Source organism: Sarcophilus harrisii, chromosome 4 (assembly GCF_902635505.1).
Source record: "Sarcophilus harrisii chromosome 4, mSarHar1.11, whole genome shotgun sequence".
Lineage (NCBI taxonomy): Eukaryota > Metazoa > Chordata > Mammalia > Dasyuromorphia > Dasyuridae > Sarcophilus > Sarcophilus harrisii.
Window position 1 is genome coordinate 364,414,635 of NC_045429.1, and position 21,104 is coordinate 364,435,738.

The window sequence follows — 21,104 nt, forward strand, 5'->3', positions numbered from 1 at the left end:
ATCATTGAGCTCATTATTTTTTATAGCACAGTAGTATTCCTTATAGCAATGAAATCATATCTTCCATTGTTTCATGTCATTTTTATTCCTCTCTGAATTTAGTTTCCATATTGTCTAATTTAGGGGTGGATTTGGCATTTTTAGTCTGTCTTTCAATCTTGAAGCAGTTAGGTCTTGCAGTAGAGTACTTGGCATGGAGGCAAGTGAACTTGAGTTCATATCCTACCTTAAGTACTTATTAGTTATGTGGTTCTTGGCAAATGATTTAATACTTTTCAGTTTCCTTATCTGCAATATAGGGGGATAATAGTAGCCTGTAAACCACAAGATTATTGCGCTAGATCAAGAGCTTTGGAGATTTCAAAACTCTATGGAAATGGTAGCATTATAATAATGATGATAAAAATCAGAACTCTGGTTCCATGGTGTCATCTTCCTCAGGATAAATATGCTCCTTTTGTGGTCATCTAAAACCTTTTTAGTTCTAGGATTGAGAAAATCATATCTTTGCTATTGTGCATGGAAGGATACATGAATTTAATCTAAAGTAGCCTAGATTCATTTGACCTTAGCACTTGAAGTTAGTGTTGTTTTATTATCATTTAATCACAGTAATTTGCTAAATTTAGAATGCCCATTTTAAGTTTCTGAATAAATTAAATAACAGTTGGCTGACAAGACAATTATATGGCACTTGGCCATAGGGAAAAAACTGTTGGCACTGTGTTTGAGTGGATCAAAAATTTCTCCTTTTCTACAGAATACTCCCGATATCTTCATGCACACCTCGATACCCCACTTACAGAGTATAATATTGATGTTGATTTACCTGGAAGCTTCAAAGATCACTGGGCTAAAAATTTGCCCTTTCTCATAGAGGATTATGAAGAGCAGCCTGGACTACAGCCCCATATCAAGTAAGTAATCAAACTGAAAGTCTTTTTTTAGGCCCCCAGTTCACTGCCCTGTACATGCACAATAACATTTTCTGTACATGTTCCTTCAAGTTAACTTTGCTTAGAGTTAATAAGACCAAAAATATTTTTAACAAAGCAAGTTGAAACTTGTTTAAAGATAGCTTTTCTTTCTTGTTTATGTGCTATATGCCATTGGCTATAGTCCCAAGCTGAATTCCAAAGTAAAGGGACTCTTATGTGGACGTGTTATTAAGTTGTTTAAAATGTTATTAGTTCAAAACTAGTTCCCTCAGAGAAAAGATACATGCTTTCCTCTACCATCTTCCCTACTTACTGGAATAATAGGTAAATCAGGTGACATGTTATATGTACATAGAAGATTTTATTTATCAAGTCTATTGATAAAAGTGTATGTATATGTTCAACTTCAGTATCACAAATGGGTTCTTTTGTGACCAGGGATTTTTTTATTTTGTCTTTATCTCCTCAGCATCTAGTCTAGTACTCTGGTACGTGGGTAGGTGTGTACACAGGGTACCAAAAGACTTAGTACAGTTTTAAAGTTTTAATAACTTAAAACTATATTGACTTTTAAGACACCTTTCATTTTAAAAACTTATATAAATATGTATGACCTTTGAAGTGATTTCCTATTGTATACATTTATGATTCTACAACTTCTCTTTTTAATTGATTCATTTTTAATTGAATATGATTAAGTGCAGAGATCAAAGTGGAGATTATGTTGTAATATATTTCCTCAGCATAGGCTCAACTGTAGGTCTGATTTAGCTGTTTTCCCAAAGGAGGAAGTGATCCCTCCTTGGGTGGAGTTGAGTTTCCAAATGGCTGTTGTAAAAGCCCTTATCATGTGTGTAATGTTTCTCCCAGAGATGTGTTGCCTCAAAATTTTGAGAGCTACAAGCCTGATGTGCAGGAGCTGATTTGTGTAGCAGATCGTTTGGGATCGCTGATGCAATATGAAACACCTGGTTTCCTGCCAAATAAGAGAATACACAGAGGTATGTTGGAAATTGGATCTGAAAATGGAAATTATTTCTACCTGTTCTTGTTGGGGTTGGCATTTTTAATTTAAGGTAACTCTTTACTGACTTGCAAGAAGAATGGAGCATTAGCTTTTTAAAAATAGTTTTATGGTTTACTATTCCAAATTATGAATAATTTATACATGGAATGTCATATTATCTTGTGCATGTGGAGGGCCCTTGCTAAGTTTTATTGAATTCCTATACAATAGAACTTGTATTAAAAGTAAATTGTCTTATTTACATAAAACTTTATACAGATATCATCCTTAGGTTGGGAGTGGAAATTGGAGGGGGAGTTGGGGTAAGAATACTCTGACACTTGTGCAATTTGTCTGTAACTACTACTGTTAGTTTGGATTATAGTTCTCAGTAATTAATACTCCATAAACAGCAGCTGTGTTGAGGCCCATGTTGAAGGGAAGAGGAATCTGGCACACATGAAGTTTTAGTAATAAGCCTAGAAGGGAGGAGGTTACTTTGCAGAAACCTCTTGTTTCCATTTATGGATTTAAGTAGGGTTAGCATAATGAGATGTTCTTAAATCTTTTTATTCTTTTTAAAAATGTCTCAGAAACGCTTTTCTTAAATGAGGAAAATTACAGTTAAGTCTGAAAATTTGTTCTTTACCACTTGAACTCATATATATATCTTGAATATTCTTTGCTCTTCAGCAATGGGTTTGGCTGCATTGGAAGTCATGCAAGCAGTGCAGAGGACGTGGGCTAACTCAAAAGTACGAATGAATGGAAAAACTCGACTGATGCAGTGGAGAGATATGTTTGATATTGCAGTAAAATGGCGAAGGTAATGATCCAGAACAGAGCTTTAAGCCTTATTTTGAAATGATGCTTATGGGCATGAACTAAAGAATTGACTTGACCAAAACAAGGCATTGCATATTGATGGGCTTAGTGCACACTACATCAGTCCTGCTCTCCCTGCTTTATGAAATTATAACATTCTATCCTAATCTAGGTTCTGAATCACTCTTCCCTGCTTTCTCCTCTATCCCGCCCCCACTGCCCCCCCAAAATGACAGAGAGATTGCTGCTACCACTTTCTTTGAGAACATTTGCAAATAAGTATTTTATTTATTTTCATCACAATTCAGTCCCCTTTGAAAAAAGACCTCTTGTGTTGCAAGGTCCTTGGAAGTGAATTTCATTTTTATTGGTTCCTCCTGTTCAAAATGTGCCTAATTAAACCTGCTGTAGATAGTTGGGGGACTTCCTCTGAGATTCATTTTTATGAGAATCAGGACCCATTTGTTAAATTTCTGATTATAATACTCCAAGTTAAGGATCCATATTCTCAGGTACAAATGAACTTCCAGCTTTTTTTTTTTTTTAATCATTGTATTTTGAACACTTTGCATATCTTTAAAAAAAAAAAACTTTTGATCATTTCTAGTTCTTATAAATTTTTTGATTTTAATAGGCTCTGTTTTGTAGGATTGCTGATCCAGACCAGCCTGTATTATGGTTAGATCAAATGCCAGCTCGAAGTCTTAGTAGGGGCTTTAATAACCACATCAATTTAATCAGGTATGAAATTTTTGCTTATTTTTCTGTTTTAAAAGGAGGTTTACCCTACTTAATAGATGTGGTAGATCATGAATGATCCACTATTCATTTCCTAATATACAGCTATGGAAGCTCACACTCTAATTGTTCCATCTTTTCCAATGTAAACTTTTTTTTATTTCTCTAGTTTCTTAGCCCTGTGGAAAAGAGCCCCCAATTCTTGGCAAGATCCCATTTCTTAAATTTTTAGCAAAAATTAACGTCATCATTTCACATCTTAAATGTTTTCTGATTCTAGAAATTAGACTATTAATTTACAAAAATCACTTGACATTTTCATTTGTTTATATTTAATAAAATGATATTTTTTGTGCTTGAATATTTTCTATTCTCAGGAGATAAATTACTTGTCCCTTCATAATCTCTTGAATTCTTCTTTTATGAAATAATTTGTGACCTTTATAGAGAATTTTTTTGGTTTAAAGACTAAATATGCTTGAAGGCAAAAAGGAATTGATATTGAAGTTTGAATTTAGTTTTTTGCTTATTAAGGCATCTGATATTTTGAAAGTAGATGGCCAACAAGTTTGATGTGAATATTATCTAAAAAAAGTGGTTCTTTTGACTCTCCTATGCTCTCAAACTTTGGCTCACTTTATGTTTTCATATTTAGGGAGGTCTTTGATAAGTCATGAGATCTAGTGAGAACCTTGCTTACTATCTTGGTTCTTCCATTTGTTTAATGGGAAATGAATCCATTACATGGATTCTTACATGACGTTTTCATCTGTGCCAGCTTTGAATCCTATTGTTTTTCTAAATATTTCTCATTAAATAACGAGCACATTTTATTTAAATCTTACAGGGGTCAAGTGATTAACATGAGATACCTGGAATATTTTGAGAAAATACTTCATTTTATCAAAGACAGGATTCTTGTCTATCATGGGTAATCCTTTCCTTTTCTATATTACTGACTTGCTTCTAATATATTTTATAATCAGTAATCAGATTTCCCTTGAGAAAAGATGGTTTATACTGACAGGCCAATGAGGCTTGTTGTTAATCATATTTGTTTGTTTGTTTGGCTAGGCAATTAGGATTAAGTGACTTGCCCAGAGTCACACAGCTAGTGAGTAGTAAGTGTCTAAGGCTGGATTTGAACTCAGATCCTTCTGATTTCAGGGGCAGTGCTCTATCCAGTGGACCATCTAGCTGCCCTTATTAATTATCTTTGTAAAATCTTTTTCATTAACCCTCCCTCACAACAGCTTTGCAGGATATACTAAAAATTTCCTGCTACTTCATGGAACTCTGCAATATTAATCTTTAGACTTGAGTCTTATTAACTTCCAGAAAACAGTGTGACTTCTTCAACCCTGTTCTTTTATAAGAACAGGCATTTTCTTTGAATCTGTACTATAGCTTGGAGGTTTAAGTCATAGTCTTCTATGTATCTAAATACCTTCTTTCCCTCATCACCTTCCTTCCTTTCTTTTTCTTCCTTCTCCTCTCCTTCCTTACTTCTTTCATTACTTTCTTTTTTCCTTCCTTCCCCTTCTTTCTTTCTTCTATCCCTGCCTCTCTCCTTCCCTTCCTCTCTGATCCTTTCAAGTGTCTATTAAGTACCTGCTAATTGCCAAACACAGTTTCTGGGGAGACAAAGACAAAAATGTAAGTCACTGCTTTCAAGAAGTTTACATTCTTTTGGGAAGAAATAGCATGTATCTAGAAAAGAAACAAAAAAAAAAAAAGATAAGATATAGATTGAAATCTATCCATTTATGTATACATAAAGAGAAAAAAAATAAAGTAATTTTTAGTGAGGAGGGCATTGGCATCTATAGGAGTAATTGCTTTTTTTGTGTTGCAAGCTTGAGATTTGAAGGAATCAAAGATCTTGAGTGGCCACAGTACAGAGGGAATACATTCCACATATGGCCTATGCAAACAAAGACATGGACATGGGAAGTAAAATGTTGTGTACGGAAATAATAAATACGCCAGTTTGGCTGAGCCATAGAGTATGTAGAGGTGAATGATATAAAAGAAGCCTGGAACCAGATTGCAAAGGGTTTTAAAAGTGAAAGAGAGGAATTTGTTTCTTGTCCTAGAGGTAGGTGGGGGCCATTGGAGATTCTTACACCAAGGGAATTTCATCATTAGGCTCAGACCTTAGGAATATCAATTCGACAGGTATCTAGATGGATTGAAAAGGAGAGGGGTAGGATAGGAAGCCCATTGGGAAGAAAGCTTATTGCCAGGGTCCAGGTGAGAAATGATTAGATCCTGAATGAGGAGGGGGCTGTCTATGTAATAAGAAAGGAACAAATGAGCCAGTGATTGTGGTATTGTTGACAAGACTTGGTGGCTGAATGTGTATATGGGATAAAGAAGAATGAGGAGTTTAGCTGATGCTAAGATTGTGAACATGAGTGACCAAAAGAATGGTGGTAGTGCCAATATATATTTGTTCTCTCTAGGAGCAGGTTTCTTGGGGAGGTTTTCTGGAGGCAGCCTTAGTTTCAGTTCAGAGTAATAATCACCTCAAAATGCAGCCAGCTGATAAAATCCAAACGTTTATTTTCTCCTTCCAAAATAGCCCGGTTAGTTTTCTTAGAGGCCTATCTCTCTTGCTTGGTTCCAAGAGCTCCCTCCGAATGTCTCCAAATCCAAAGGTTTGTCCTTCAGCCTCCAGTCAGCACAAAGGTGGAAAATGGAATGAATCCGACTTTGCCTCCAAGAGTGGGCTTGTGGGCTTCTGATTCTCCCAGAGTGCTCCTCTCCGACTCCTGGCAATGTTCCAAACTGACTAACTGAAGCTCCAAGAGCTGCTTATTATATATTATCTTTTAAAAGTTGACTCCTCCTCTGAAGGAGGGATTAAGGGAGATGTGAATTCAAAAGTTACAAAGTTAACTTTGTGAATCTCCCATACTTGTGAACTCCAATGAGTACTTGAATACATTAGTGAGTCAGAGAATTTGCTAAGTACCATGCTAAATTAGGCAACTGATTTATCACTGTGTAAGGATTTGCTCTAAAGTGTGAACCAATAAGCATTGTATCTATTCCATTGAGTTAACACTAGGATTCTAACATCTTCCTTGAGTTATCACCTTGTTTCAAGTTCTGGCTCATAACAGTGCCAGCAGAAAGAGGAAAATTAGAAAGTAAGGGGTGAGTTTGGGAGGAAAGATTATGAATTCAGTTTTGGGCATAATCAGTTTGAGATGCTTGTGGGACATCTAGTGTAAAATGTTGATTAATGGTCATATGGGACTAGAGGACAGAGAAGAGATTAGAGTCTGGTAATGTAGATCTGAGAATCATCTGCTTCTGGGATGATGGTTGAACTCATGAAACATGATGAAATCACCCAAAGAAAGCATATAGAAAAAGAAAAAAGAGAGCCCAGGATAGAACTTGGTATATATTCACACAAAGTAATTAAGATATAAATGATTAATCCAGAAACCTAGGAGGGAAAAATGCCCAAACAAGTGACCTGAGAACCAAGAGAGATCATTGTGACAAAAACCAAGAGAGGAGAATATTAAGAATGAGGAAGAATTGCAAATTATAACATATGTGATAGTTCAGTGGTATAATGAATAGAGTGCTAGGCTTCCTGCATTCATATCTGGCCTCAGACACTTAATAGTTGTGTGATTCTGGACAAATCATTTTACCCAGTTTGCCTCAAGTTTTCCTTATTTGTAAAATGACCTGGAAAAGGTAATGGCCAATCACTCTAGTATCTTTTCCAAGAAAACCCCAATCAGGTTATAAAAAGTTGCATACAACATTAAAAATGCCTGAATTTATATAGAGTAAATATAAGAGTGGGAGTAAAGAGTTCTGAGTTCTGCTTTTTTGCTCATCCACTTGCTCAGGACTTCATTCAATCCTTCTATAAAAGTGATTGTAAATTGCTATGCAAATATTATAAAAGCATAATTATAGAAGCGTATTATAGAAGATAATAGATACTTTTGTTCTATAACTGAACTTAAAATGTAGTTTGTGAAAGGAAAAAATAGAAACAAAAACCTGTGTCCAGTTTTTATTTTTGGCATAGGAGAAACAAAGATTGATGCAAATTTTTGTGAACCAGCTGTACACTGTACACACTGACTTACTTTCATGGTGGTCAATTTAATGGGAATAACTTATCCACCTAAGTTCTCGTCTATTTCTCAAAGCCCATTATCATCAAATCCATTTCATGGTTCAGAAAATTCCTATATAGCTTATCACTAACTTTGCACATTTTGAATAACTCATGACTAAGAAAAAGTTTCTTAAATTGAAAATGGAAAATTACTCTAAAATAGCTTGGCTAATTATTACATTTATGCATTAACCTTAACTGCCACCTTTCTGTATTTTTAGTGCTAATAATCCCAAAGGACTGTTAGAAGTTAGAGAAGCTCTTGAAAAGGTACACAAAGTAGAAGATCTTCTTCCAATTATGAAGGTAAATTTGTCATAAATCTTTGATGCTTTTAGAAATAAAATTACTTTCTGCAGAAGGAACTGCTAAATGCTTAGTTTGCTTGTTTCATGACTGGTTTTAGTTAGTATAATTGTGAAATCATTTAACTATGGCCATATTTTTCCCTTGGATCAAATTTTATGTGCCACAAATATGAGATTAAGATCATGTCCTTAACTTATTTTGGTTTTGGCATTGGGAGTACTGCTTTTTTCTGTGTATGTGTGTGTGTGAGTTTTAGAGGAAGTAGTTGAGGTTATCATCTATTTTATCTAATCAAGTAAATCATAATATAGAGACAGCAGGGTGATTTAGTGGATAGCATGCTCAGGTAAACCTGAGTTCAAATACTTACTAGCTGTGTGATTTCAGGCAAGTCACTTTACCTGGCATGGCTTTGATTCCCTCATCTGTAAAATAATAATAGTACCAATCTCACAAGTTTGTATTAAGGACCAAATGATAATGCATATGTAAAATGATTTACAACTTAAAAGTGCTAGCTATTATTATTCATTTAAGACCAGAATGTACTAATTTATCATCAGTCTAATAAATGACATGAATTTCCTGAACTTTATTGTTGTATAAGTATAAATAACTTACTCTTGGAGTATTGGTTGAATGAGTAAGTCAAATAGCATAATGAAAACTGGACTAAGAGTCCAGAAACTAGAATTCTAGTCTTGGTTTGGTATTTAATTGGTTGATAAACCACTTAACTTTGAAAAAGTCATATTAACTTTTCTGAGCTTCACTTTTTTTAATCTGTTAAATTATATTCATCTGTTGTGGTTATTGATGAGTATCTGATGATTAATGTATGTAAAAATTGTTTTGAAAGTGTACATTTCTGAATAAAAGATACTATTTAGGCTTTCAAGTTATTATTTAATATTATAAAACTCCTGAATTCCTTATAGTTAATTATGGTCTTTATAGTTGGTAATGAAACATTTTAATCACTTAGATTTTCTATATGAAAACTCTTTGCCTTTGAGATATCTTGAGATACCTTTATCATGAGAAGGAACATCTTTACACATACACAGGAAGAGACTTTAAAAGAAAGCAGATATTTTTGTGAACATCTTTATTTTAAAAGCAAAAGGCAAATTTGATAAAGGTATAGAGAGCCTTTAAGTCAGTCTGGTTACTATTTAAAACAAAGCTTCCTATTGCTGCTTATTTTGTTCACATCTATTTGCTAATGTTATCGTCATTTGGAGTATGAAGTGGTGAATGGAACAGTTGTCAACATTCTGTGTCTGGCTTCAATACAAAGGAATCATGAATGTGTATGTTTTAAAAAGTACTTAACTTGACATTTTAAATTTAAAAAGAAAATTTCCAAGAGTGAAATAAACTGTTTAATAATAGAACATTGAAAATGTAAATATATGCTTCTTTTAGAAGGCTTGGTACAACAAAAGAATCGGGTTTAAAGGGCCTAATACAGGGCACCAAAGATACTGCAGATAGATATGACACATTCTTTCAAGACATTCACAGTTAAAAAGTCCAGAAATGATATTTAAACAGATGTATGTGAGACCAGGGAAGGTAAAGCACAAAGGGCTCAGCATTATACTCTGAGAAATTTGTGAAGGGAAGTTATCATGTTCAGCTAAAGGCAGAAGGTATTAGGAAAAGTTCTGTGAAGGAAGCAGCCCCTAATTTGTCTTTGAAGGAATTGTGGGGCTTCAGCACACAGACATATTGGGGTGAAAAGAGAGGGGGAAAGATGTCTATTGTAGGCATGGTGGATAATGTGAGCAAAAGCACAGAAAATCAGAGAAATATGAGAATGAGAGATAGAAAGTGGTACAGGTGGTACATTTTGACTATTAACAAAAAGCATATGAAAGAGAAGTAGTATGAACTAAATAAGATTTGGAAAGAGATTGGAGAGAAATCACAGAATTCAAGGATCAGGGGTTGATATTTTATGGGGAAAGGTCATGGGGAGCTACTGAAGGTTTTAAATAATTTTTTTAAAAGAACCTGATGTGATCAGAGGAGTGTTGCTGGGAAGATTACTTGGTCAGCGGTGTGAAGAATGGATTTAGAGAAGGATTAGACTGGAGACGGGAAGACCAGTTGAGGCTTCTACAATAGTCCAGGCAAGAGGTAATAAAGGACTTAAACTAAGGAAGTTACAGTGGGAGCAGAAGTTAAAGATACACTTGAGCCTTTTTCTTCATTTCATTTTACATTTTATACTGGATAGTTGTTGTGAGATGTTACTCTCTGCTTCAGCATCAAACTGTTACTTTTGTTATTTTAGTTGCCCATTTTAAGACTTTTTGATCTTTGCTTCTTATCCTTCAAGTGCCGTCACTGGTTCTCTGATTTGCGTGAGAGTTTCTGCTAAATTATGTTGCGCTCTCTCTATCCAAATTCCATAAAAGGGTTGTAGTAAGCAACTTCTTAATTAACTCCATCAGTGTCTCTCCATGTCTTGACTTGGAAGCCAGCAATTTGAAACATGTAAGGTTGAATCTACTTCTTTTTTGTGAGGAGTAGAGACAAATGCAATACTTTCATTTTTCAATTCTTTTGTGAATAGTAAATGTTGATATCAATATTTTTAACTTAATGTAATCTGAAATAATCATTTATCACTGATAACTTATTAAGATTTGCCTCATCATCTATGAAATCTTGTCTTGTTTTTATGTGATCATTTATTTATTGTTTTTACTGCCATCTATTGAGCTCTCTCCTGCAAAATCTGTGCTTATTAGCATTTTTATACTGTTAATAAGCATTACAAAAAAAAAAAAGAAAGAAAACAAAATTGAGGTCATCTGTGCCCTCAAGGAGCATTAGTGATTTCTAATTTGTTGGGTTTTTAATTTTATAGTTAAGTATAGTGCTTTATAAAAGATTTAAAGCTATAACTAAAATAACAAAAAGAAAAAAGAGTGATTTTAGGAAGTCCTTCATATATTTACTTAAATTGAAGACTAGCACTTTAAGCATGAATAGACAGACAAAATTTTCAGTTTTAAATTGCAGTATAATCTTAAAATTAAATGACTCTGCTCATTTAGCCTTATTACTCTCACTGATCAGCACATAAAAAGTAATTGTGGCATTTGTTGACACAAATTAGGGTAGCTTATTTTTCATAATAGCCAGATTACAGATATTAAGTTCTTAATAACAATTTATGCTCAGTCTGTTGTGCAGTGAATACAAAGGAATGATGTGCATGTCCCAGCCTAAATAGTAAAATTTAGTCCCATTTCAAGTCCTATTCTTGTTAAAAATAACCCTACTGCAAAAATGACAGGGCATTGATTACACATGGTCTGTGTATCCATCAAGGTGTTTTCTATTTTGAAATAGGCTGATTGCATGCTAATCAACCAATCAACAACCCTTATTGAACATCTCTTGTGTGCCAGGATCATAACATTAGGGCTAAAAGGACTTTAGAAGCAATTTTCTTCAGTCCTCTTATTTACAAATGATGAAGTTGATTCTTAGAAAGATTAAGTAATTTACTAAAAGTGACATAATAAATGGCAGAGCTTGGAATTCACCTTGTATCCAACTCTGAATCTATTGCTCTTTTCTACTGTGCTATACTGACTTTGTCTTAGGAATGAATATTATTGCCTTTCAAGGAACATGGATATGGATGGCCATAAAAAGAAACCATACAGGAGAAAAATGAGTCTATGAGCTGCTACTCCCTCTCCTCCTCCCTCTCCCTCCTGGCCCTGCCAGGCTATATGGAGGGAGATAAGCTAAAAGTTGGATTTATAGAATCCTGGATCATTACAATAAATCTGTTTTGTTACATGGAATAAGCTAAAATTATCTGATATCTGATATTTGGAAGGATCTTTAGTCTAGCCTTCTAATTTAACATATGAGGTGAGGAGGGGGAAGCATCCCTTAAAATGCTTATGGTATGCTATACCTTCTAATTTAACATATGAGGTGAGGAGGGGGGAAACATCCCTTAAAATGCTTATGATATGCTATCTATCTATATATATTTTTTCTCATTGATTCTCACAACAGCCCTTAAAAAGTGTTTATGATAATGACTATATATATATATATATAAAAATTTTTCTTATTTGATCCTCATAACAGCCCTTCAAGGAAGATGCTATCATGATGTCCATTTCACAGTTGAGTAAACTGAGGCAGACAGAGGTTAAGTGTTGTGCTCAGGGCAACTCATCTAATATGTGTCTGAGGCTGGATTCGACTTCAGGCCTTTTTAACTGCAGAACCAGCACTCTTCACTGTGCCACTTGCTATTCTTAGAAGATGAGACCTAGAGAAGTTTTAAATGTTTTCCCCATAGCTTCTATAATGGAGAGCAGGAACTATAGTCCATTTCCTGATTCCTAATCCTGAGCCTTTTCTATTACACCAAGCAAGAGATACTACTTGTCATAACTGATTGGTATTGGTAGACAACAATTCATTTATTGCATCAGATTGACCCTATTTAAAATAGCCATATAAAAACATTTACTAAGCCATGGTAGGGCCAACTATGAAGTTTCAGACTAATAATATTGTTCTTTTTTCTTCCTGAAAGCAGTTTAACAGTAAAACAAGAGATGGGTTCACTGTGAATACAAAAGTTCCCAGCCTCAAAGATCAAGGGAAGGAATATGATGGATTCACAATTACTATAACAGGAGACAAGTATGTATGCTTTAAAAAGTGTGAGTATAAAATATGACCATGAATCGTGTGTGTACATGTGCTGAGAATACATATATGTGTTATTTAAGTAGAAGTTTATCATAAGGAATAGTATACAGAGGTAATCTGCTTCATTCATATTAGAATAAAAGACAAGAAGACCTGATTCATAGCCTTAGAACCCTTGACTTTTTGGGGGGCTACTGATTTGGGATGTCTAAAGATTTAATTTGGTGTAGTAGATGCTGCAAGCCCAAATCCATTAGTTTCCTCTATTTTAAATACAGTATTCTAATAGCCTTTCTAGAAAGTACATTTTTTCCCATATCTTAAAAAACTCCTATTGGATCGTTGATCCCATAGAAAACTGTTTCAATAATTGTTTTTAAGATTTGGAGTGATTATGACAGTTGGGAAGAATTGTGTCAACTTGTGATTAAGGAAGGGAGGGAAGATTAAACAGAGCTGCATAGGCATTGACTGGCAGAATTGTAAACTCATCTATTTGAAATGGGCATAATAACTTAAAAGTTCAAAATCAAGCATGATCAAATTTGCATCAGAAGAAGTAATTGGCAAATGATTTGGAATGGAACATGGAAATTGAGAGGGTAAAACAAAGAGTGGGAAATGAAGTGCAGAATTTCTGTTTTTACTGTTTTTTATTTAATCATTTTATTTTAGGCAACTCTAAAGCCAAATTTGTTCAGTTGGTTAAATGACAAATCCAGTTGGTCCCATTCAGTAATTATGATTTTCCTTTATATGACATGCAGAGTTACAAAGAGAAATTCCATTTAAAGTAACTACTGATAATATAAAATATTTAGGAATCTGTCTGCCAAGGGAAAATCAGAAACTTTATGAGCAAAATTACAGACCACTTTTCACACAAATTAAGTCTGATCTAACCAATTGGAAAAATATTAAATGCTCTTGGATAGGGCGAGCAAATATAATAAAGATGACAATATTACCTTTATATGACATGAAGGGAGGAAATGAGCATATGTTAAGTGTTATGTGCCAAGTTCTAGGGATAACAAATAAAAGCAAAAAGACAGCTCCTTTCCCCCTCTAAGAGCTTATATTCTAAGGGGGAAAATATGATATACAATAGGGAGCTAGAAAGTGAGGGAGGTTGAGTAATGAAGACCTGACATGTGGGACATGATTTTGAAATCCAGAAGCCAGGAATAGGGCTGAAAGAGTCTGGGCCATCTCCAGATCATGGAATCTCTAGGAGGAACTCATTGGAATTATCGAGAGATATTCCAAGTTGAGAAGTCCCTAGTTGTTGGATTTGCCAAGTCAAAGAAGTGCCAGGCTTTGTAAGTTCTGGCCACAGAGGTATGGTTTTGAAGTCACAAGTCAGAGCCAGGACCAGGAAGACACATGAAGCATATGAAATCATGAACTAGTTAGTTACAGATCTTTGCTTCCATAGTGTGACACATGAATATATATCACTTTAGGAAATGTTTTGGCATCCATGTATGCATGCATATATAGGATCCCTAAATGAATACTGTGATTCCTCAACAAATGAATCTTTAGGGGTTGAAGTTCCTTTACAATGAAGTTCAAAGAAGGTTGGTGCGAAAAGTCTTCATAAAACAGATGAAGGAAGCAGTGTTGATATGCATTACATGGCTCAGCAATGTTCTTACTGGGATGGATAAACAAACACCATCAACATTTATTAAGCATCTGTTAGAGTAGACACTGCAAATTCAGTAATATATGAAACAGTTGAGAGGCCCTGTCTAATTGGGGGGCTAGGACATGTTCATAAAAGATGTCAGCCAAAGGATTTGATAAGCATGAAATAGGTCTTTTGAACATGACTATGAGAACCAAGTCTCTATCATAATTTCTTTAGCCAGTACTCTTTATTTATTCAACTGGTTATAATTTGGTACAAATACTATCATCTAGTTCCTGCCCATCCCTCCTGTCCTCAGAGTTAATCATTAAGAGATTTTTGGCTTTGCTGAGGTTCAGTTAAACTATTTCTTTAGTATTCTCTTAACCAATGTATTAGCTATGTCAGAAAATGGGATGTCTGACATGACTTGTATTTTAGTGCTTTGTAATAGTCAGGTGTTCTAAATCCTTACAAACCATCAGCTTATTAATTCCAATTCTAGAATTGTATCAGGGATAATTTTGAAAACTATAAATACACACACACACACACACACACTAATGTATATTACTAATATACATTGTTTACAATATAAAAAAGATTCTTTTTCCTTTTAGAAATTGTATATATATATATAAAACTTTTCTAAAAGGAAAAAAAAAATCTTTCTCTTTAATCCTGCCCCTTCAGGAATTTTTATATATCATACTATTTCTGTGAGATAGATATTTTGCACTATTTCCATCCCACAGATGGCAACACTGAACCTCAGAGCAGTGATTAATTCCCTCCATACCAGTTGCTCCTAATAATGTCTTTGATTGTCTCTTTATATATGTTCAGTGGCTGTATCAGCAATATTATTCCAGATGGTTTATTTCTTTTTTTTTTCCACTTCATGTCTGATTTAATTTCTTACTATTCTTTTGACTTGTACTTTGGGGGAGGGCAGATAAGATTACATTTCTATATATAGGGAACTCTTAATGAGAAACTCCCTTCACTCATTCCGATAAGTATGTGATCCACATACAATAGCCACAGTGTTATCTGGGGCATTGAGAAGTTAAGTGTTACAGCCATAAGAATCAGAAGTTCAAACATGGCAATGTATATAAAGTACATTGTAAACTTTAAATTACTATATATAAAAATATTATTCCTGACTTGATTCCAGTTCTCTCTGTACTGTACTATGCTGTCTCTCATTATCCTTCTTAATAGCAAATTTACTTCACCTATATCGGTTACTATTTGTTCAGCGAACTGTTGTTCATTCTCTAACTTTTGAATATGTAGGTTTTTTTTTTGTTTTTTTTTTTTTGCTTACCTATAATAGTTTGGCTATAAATAAATGGTGTATGATATAGAGGAAAGAGCAATGTATTTACTAATAATACATTGTTTACAATATAAAAAATACTAGATTTGTAGCCAGAAAACCCAGGTTCACATTCTGACTTGGCTATTTGAGTAACTTTGAGCAATTATTTCTCTGGCACATTCATTTCCCTTCTCTATAAGATGAGACCATTTGTAAGATCTCCAAGGTCTTTTTTTACCTTTGAGTGCTATGTCTTTATAAGGATTACACTTTTCTGTTTAATTTTGTCCTTTGTATGTATGTCCAGTATTGGGATTTTTGGAAGTAATCCGTTTTATGATTCCTTCTTGGAAAAAAATTAGGTTATATTAGTTTGTAATTTTACCAGTAATGTACAAATATATCTATTTTGCCAATTTCACGAAAAGTGAAAAGTTGTTTTCATTTACATTTTTAATTAATAAACATTTTTGCAGGTGTTTATTTATAGATACCATTTTCCTTTGTGTTTAATTTGTAATTGTTAATCATTTTAAGAATGCAGGCTATGGGGGAAGGGTCTTATCTAAGGTTTTAAAATAATTTGTCTTCCCAAGTCTAGTGTGCCTGTCAGATTTTGCCTCATATTCAACTCTTCAACTCTTGTACATTGTTAAAAGGATATATATTGAATCAGTCTATTCTCTTTGAATAAAATTACTCATATATAAATGACCTATCTAAAGCTACCTTATAAAATAATATCATTAATTATATTTAGAAGTTTTTAGTGCACAGTACTTATATGGCTTAAAATATTTAAATTCCTTTGAATAAACTATAAGAAATTTCCAGGATTAGTTTCCTTACATTGGGATCAAGACTGTTGTTCTATAGTAGATATTTCAGATATGCAAATTTCCTCAAAGGTCTAGAAATTGTTACCTTCCTTTACTATTGAATAAATAGTAAGTGTTATTATGCGTGTTAACTGTTGACTAGCTGATTTTTCAGAACTTGTAACTTTCATCTATAACAATGGCTTTGGCAGCTCTAAGTCAACCTTTGAGATGTAGAACTGTTTTCTCTTTTGTTAGTCTAAATGCATAGAGATAACCAGTGGTACTAAATGCAGTGAAAGATAAGATAGGCAGATATTTAGTTAATTGCCTTCCTGACACTTTAAAAAAAATTCCTGAGTTTTGCTTCTTTTCTTATCCTCAGTATTTGGATCTCTGAATGAGTTGTATAATCCATACCATTTCTGTTCATTCATTCTTGTGCTTCCAGAGTTGGCAATATATTATTTTCTGTGGAAACCCAAACTACAGAAGAAAGAACACAGTTATATCATGCTGAAATAGATGCACTATATAAAGATCTCACAGCTAAAGGAAAAGTATTAATTCTGTCATCAGAACTTGGGGTAGGTTATTATTTCTGCTTTTTCTCAAATGAAATTCTTAATATGAATCTTTTATGTTTCTGCTAACATTCTTTTTCCATTATGAAAACATATACTCTCTATCCATATAATGATCTGGAATTATTATATGTAATATCTACATTCCTTTTCTGACACTCTTTAAACATACACATAACAAAACTAGAATTTAGCAGCTTCAGTTAAAGGAAATAAAATATCTGGTTTTCATATTTAGGAGCAGAATGATACAACTAAAGCAAGGTACTGTAGTATGATGTAATTTTGATTTGGCTAGAGAAATTTGAGAAATTGCTCTGTAATAAAAATGGCATGAGCAAGATCTTTCCCTATCATTTTTCTTCTTTCATGATTTCTATGAATGATCACAAGTTGATTCATAATAGTTACTTATGTAAAATCCACTTTTTAAATTAACTATGATATATTTGTTTTTGATTTTTGATTAAAGCTTTATATTTTCAAAACATATACATAATTTTAAGCATTCATCTTTGCAAAACCTTATGTTCCAAATTTTTTTCCTTCCTTTCCATTCCACTCCCTCTCCTAAATGGAAAATAATCCAATATTTTAAATATGTGCAATTCTATACATATTTCCACAATTATCATGCTGCACAAGAAAAATCACATCAAAAAGGGAAAAATGAGAAAGCAAACAATAAAAAAGGTGAACATATTATGTTGTGATCAACACTAATCCTCCACAGACCTCTTTCTGGGTACAGATGGCTCTCTATCACAAGACCATTGGAACTAGCCTCAGGCACCTTGCTGTTGAAAAGAGCCACATCCATGTTTTTGACTTTCTTACCAGTAATAAGAGTGCACTTCAGGTTATCTGTGCTTTGTGTATTTCAGATTTTTCCTAATTTTATTAACTTTAAGCCTTGATTGTTTGCTTAGTCTATATTTTAATTCAGATTCAGCATTGATTTGCTTTGTGATCCAAAAAAATCACTTCCTCTCTCTGATATCAGTTTATTAGTTTGTATATATCATGAGGATTTATGAGATATTAGCAAAAGACTTAAAACTTATCTGATTTTCACATTAAACTAAATTTCTTTAAAATGTAGCTAGGTATTGGTTTGCAGGTATGCCTTATCTTTTATGAAAAAGGATAAGGAATAAGACAGTTTAGTATAGACTGCATATTAGGACTTACAAAGGATATGATATGGAAAGTTGAAGAGTTTCATTCCATGTAGGGATTTTTTTCTTCATAGAAATAACTCCTGTGTGTCTTGTCACCTTTATGGTTAATTATTTTATAACCCAGTATTTGATGTTCGTGGGTTTCTGTTTTACTCCCCAGGAGGCTGATGCTGTCTGCAATCTAATCTTATCCTTAGTTTACTACTTCTATAACTTAATGCCACTCTCCAGAGGATCCAGGTCAGTGATATTCTTAATTATATAAAATGTGCACTTTGTATGGACTGCCTTAGAATTCATCTTCTTAAATTGGTCATAACCTCATATGGAATCTTATAACTGAATGTTAGGGTCTTAAAATTATAATTTGTTATCTATTGTAAATGTTTTATATACCTGTATATCTCGGATTATATAAAAATTTCTTGGAAAAACAGGGTCATGAGTGGAAAAAATTTAAGAAACTCTTAGAATACAAGTAGAAGATTAAATATTGAGAAAATAAAACATTAGCTAGCAGTATTCCCTTCCTGTCCCATGAAACAAGACTAAACTTATAAAACACCATATCAGAAAATGCCAATTTTTTTTTTTTTAAAAGGTACTCGTACTATTGTTTAAAGATTAATAAGCTCGGGATCTGCTAATACCAAAGAAGGAATTCTAAAGATGAGTTCCCACTTTGAATTTTCTGAAAAGCAAATTTGTGAACTATTATTCATGAGAGATTTGAATCATTAGTGCCAGGATAATAAAGCTAATTTCCATAGCAATATAAAGTCAGACTAATTTTGATAATGTTTTAAGTAACTAAATCTTCCTTTCTTCTTTTCTTGGTGATTGGATCCTTCAGGACATTTAGTTTTTAGCCCTGGCACATACTACCTTTTATTTATTTTATTCATATGTTTACTGCTTCTCTTGTACAATATATATATTTACCTTATTTGCTTTAAAGGCCTAGAAAAATGAGTGAATGTTTATATAATGAACCTAGTTATATACATATAATGTATTATATACATTTCATTGTATGGAGAAAGTACAGATCTAAAATATCCAGGTATCTTCTCAAGAAGGAAACTTTTGCCAGGCAGTATCTCATGTTTGTAATTTCCAGTTAGGCCGGGCTGTTGGAGCTTTTGAGCTTGAGAATTCTGAGGTAGGCTATTCTGATTAGCGTCTGCACCAAGTTCCACATTAATTCAGTGAGCTCCTGAGGAAAGAACCTGGACCAAATTGCCTAACCAACCCAGGTTAGAAACAAAGCAGATTGTTTTGACTCCTGAGCCCCAGCAGGTTCAGTAAAGAAAGTCAGACTTGTGAGTGGAGGGCCCTTTCAACTTCCACCTTAAGCAAAAGATAGGGAAATAGTCTTTAAAAAATAAAATAATGAACAAAAGTTTTAACAAAGTTTTATAACTTTTATAACCAAGTTAGTTTTCACATTGGTCTGGTTATCACATGCTGAGACAGAGTTCAGCTTTTAACTCTCTTAGAATGTTGTAATAAAGTTTTAAAGCTGGAGATTTTTTTTTTAATACATCAATGTATAGGTAGTAAGCCTATGCACTGTATAGGTCAAGTCTATGCACACATAAAAAAACCTTTGGAAATCCAGGATTACTTGTGTTCCATGAGAAGATATTGGAATGGAACATAGACATGGGAATAGGACTTGTGATTTTACTGGCCACTCTGGTGTGGAAACTCTACCAAGAATGTTGGCCTTCTCTACAATTTATAGTCTTAGAAAGTTGCCTGGAACACCAAGAGGTTAAGTGGCTGTATTATCCTTGGGTCACACAGCCAGTCAGATGCAGGACTTGAACCTGGCTCCAGTGCCAAGGGCTCTCTAACCATTAATCCATACTGTGGGGTCTAGAAATCAGGAATTCTGGATTCAAATCCAGCTGTGATACTTATCAGCTATGTGAACTGGGGAAAGCCATGTGACCAAGAATTTCAAGTTTCCTTATCTACAGGGGAAAGAAAATATCTCCAGCATAGTTATGAAGAATGCTTTTCTTAAATCCAGAAGGGCCAATAAATGTGTGTCAATGCAGAGAACTGGAAAACATGGATGGGTTTTGATCTAGATTGTTGGAGGAACATCCATACCAATGAGATCATAGATCTATTTGATCATTAATAAGCACATTGTATTAATATTAATCTTAGATATAGTGACTAAGGTTTTTTTTGTTTCATTGTAATTAAAGTAGCTGTAAGACTGAGACTAAAGATATGATTCAGTATTGTTCCATAAAGCTTAATTGGTGTCAAATATTTGATTTTCATTAATTTTAATACTCGAGTTTAAAACAAAGTGATTGAATTATCCAATGACTTAAATCTCTTAAAGGCCTTTCTTGCTCTAAAACTCTTGTCTTTCTGTAAATTTCATTCTTAGTATCCAAAATACTGTTGTAAATAGATATAGTTTAGCACATAATTTAAGTCAAAGTAACTGTATAGTGAAGAGGAAGGTCATATTAGCAGCATAGAATTTGATCATTGTTGCTTTTTTGTCCACATAGTGTAATAGCTTATTCTGTGATTGTGGGTGCATTGATGGCAAGTGGGAAGGAAGTAGCCGGAAAAATTCCCAAAGGAAAGGTATGTTGGGATTTGTAATAGAAAGTTGGTCAATTGTATGTTAAATTTCAGTTTAATTCTTTCTACTTCAAGGTACATCAGTTGCTTTCAAGCTATTTTCTTTAGTACTAAACCACATAAACTAAAGTTCCATTTTTTTCCCCTCTACTCCAGCTAGTTGACTTTGAAGCCATGACAGCTCCTGGGTCAGAGGCCTTTAGCAAAATAGCCAAAAGCTGGATGAGCTTGCAAAGGTAAATAAATATTTTGGGGAAGGCTGAAAA

At 33.7% G+C, this 21,104-nt stretch overlaps 1 protein-coding gene across 3 annotated transcripts in view; it reads left to right on the plus strand.

Moving 5' to 3' along the window:
* TTC13 (tetratricopeptide repeat domain 13) overlaps positions 1-21,104 on the plus strand; it is an 82,433-nt gene that overhangs the window by 59,307 nt on the left and 2,022 nt on the right. For 2 of the 3 annotated variants that reach the window (XM_003767830.4, XM_023502069.2), the window contains exons 12-22: positions 761-917; positions 1,809-1,939; positions 2,638-2,770; positions 3,418-3,510; positions 4,355-4,438; positions 7,885-7,969; positions 12,558-12,667; positions 16,909-17,044; positions 18,383-18,462; positions 20,763-20,841; positions 20,995-21,074. In XM_003767830.4, the coding sequence (XP_003767878.1) occupies positions 761-917; positions 1,809-1,939; positions 2,638-2,770; positions 3,418-3,510; positions 4,355-4,438; positions 7,885-7,969; positions 12,558-12,667; positions 16,909-17,044; positions 18,383-18,462; positions 20,763-20,841; positions 20,995-21,074 (1,168 nt within the window). The remainder of the gene's footprint in view (positions 1-760; positions 918-1,808; positions 1,940-2,637; positions 2,771-3,417; positions 3,511-4,354; positions 4,439-7,884; positions 7,970-12,557; positions 12,668-16,908; positions 17,045-18,382; positions 18,463-20,762; positions 20,842-20,994; positions 21,075-21,104) is intronic. The other variant, XM_012547979.3, reaches the window with a different exon arrangement.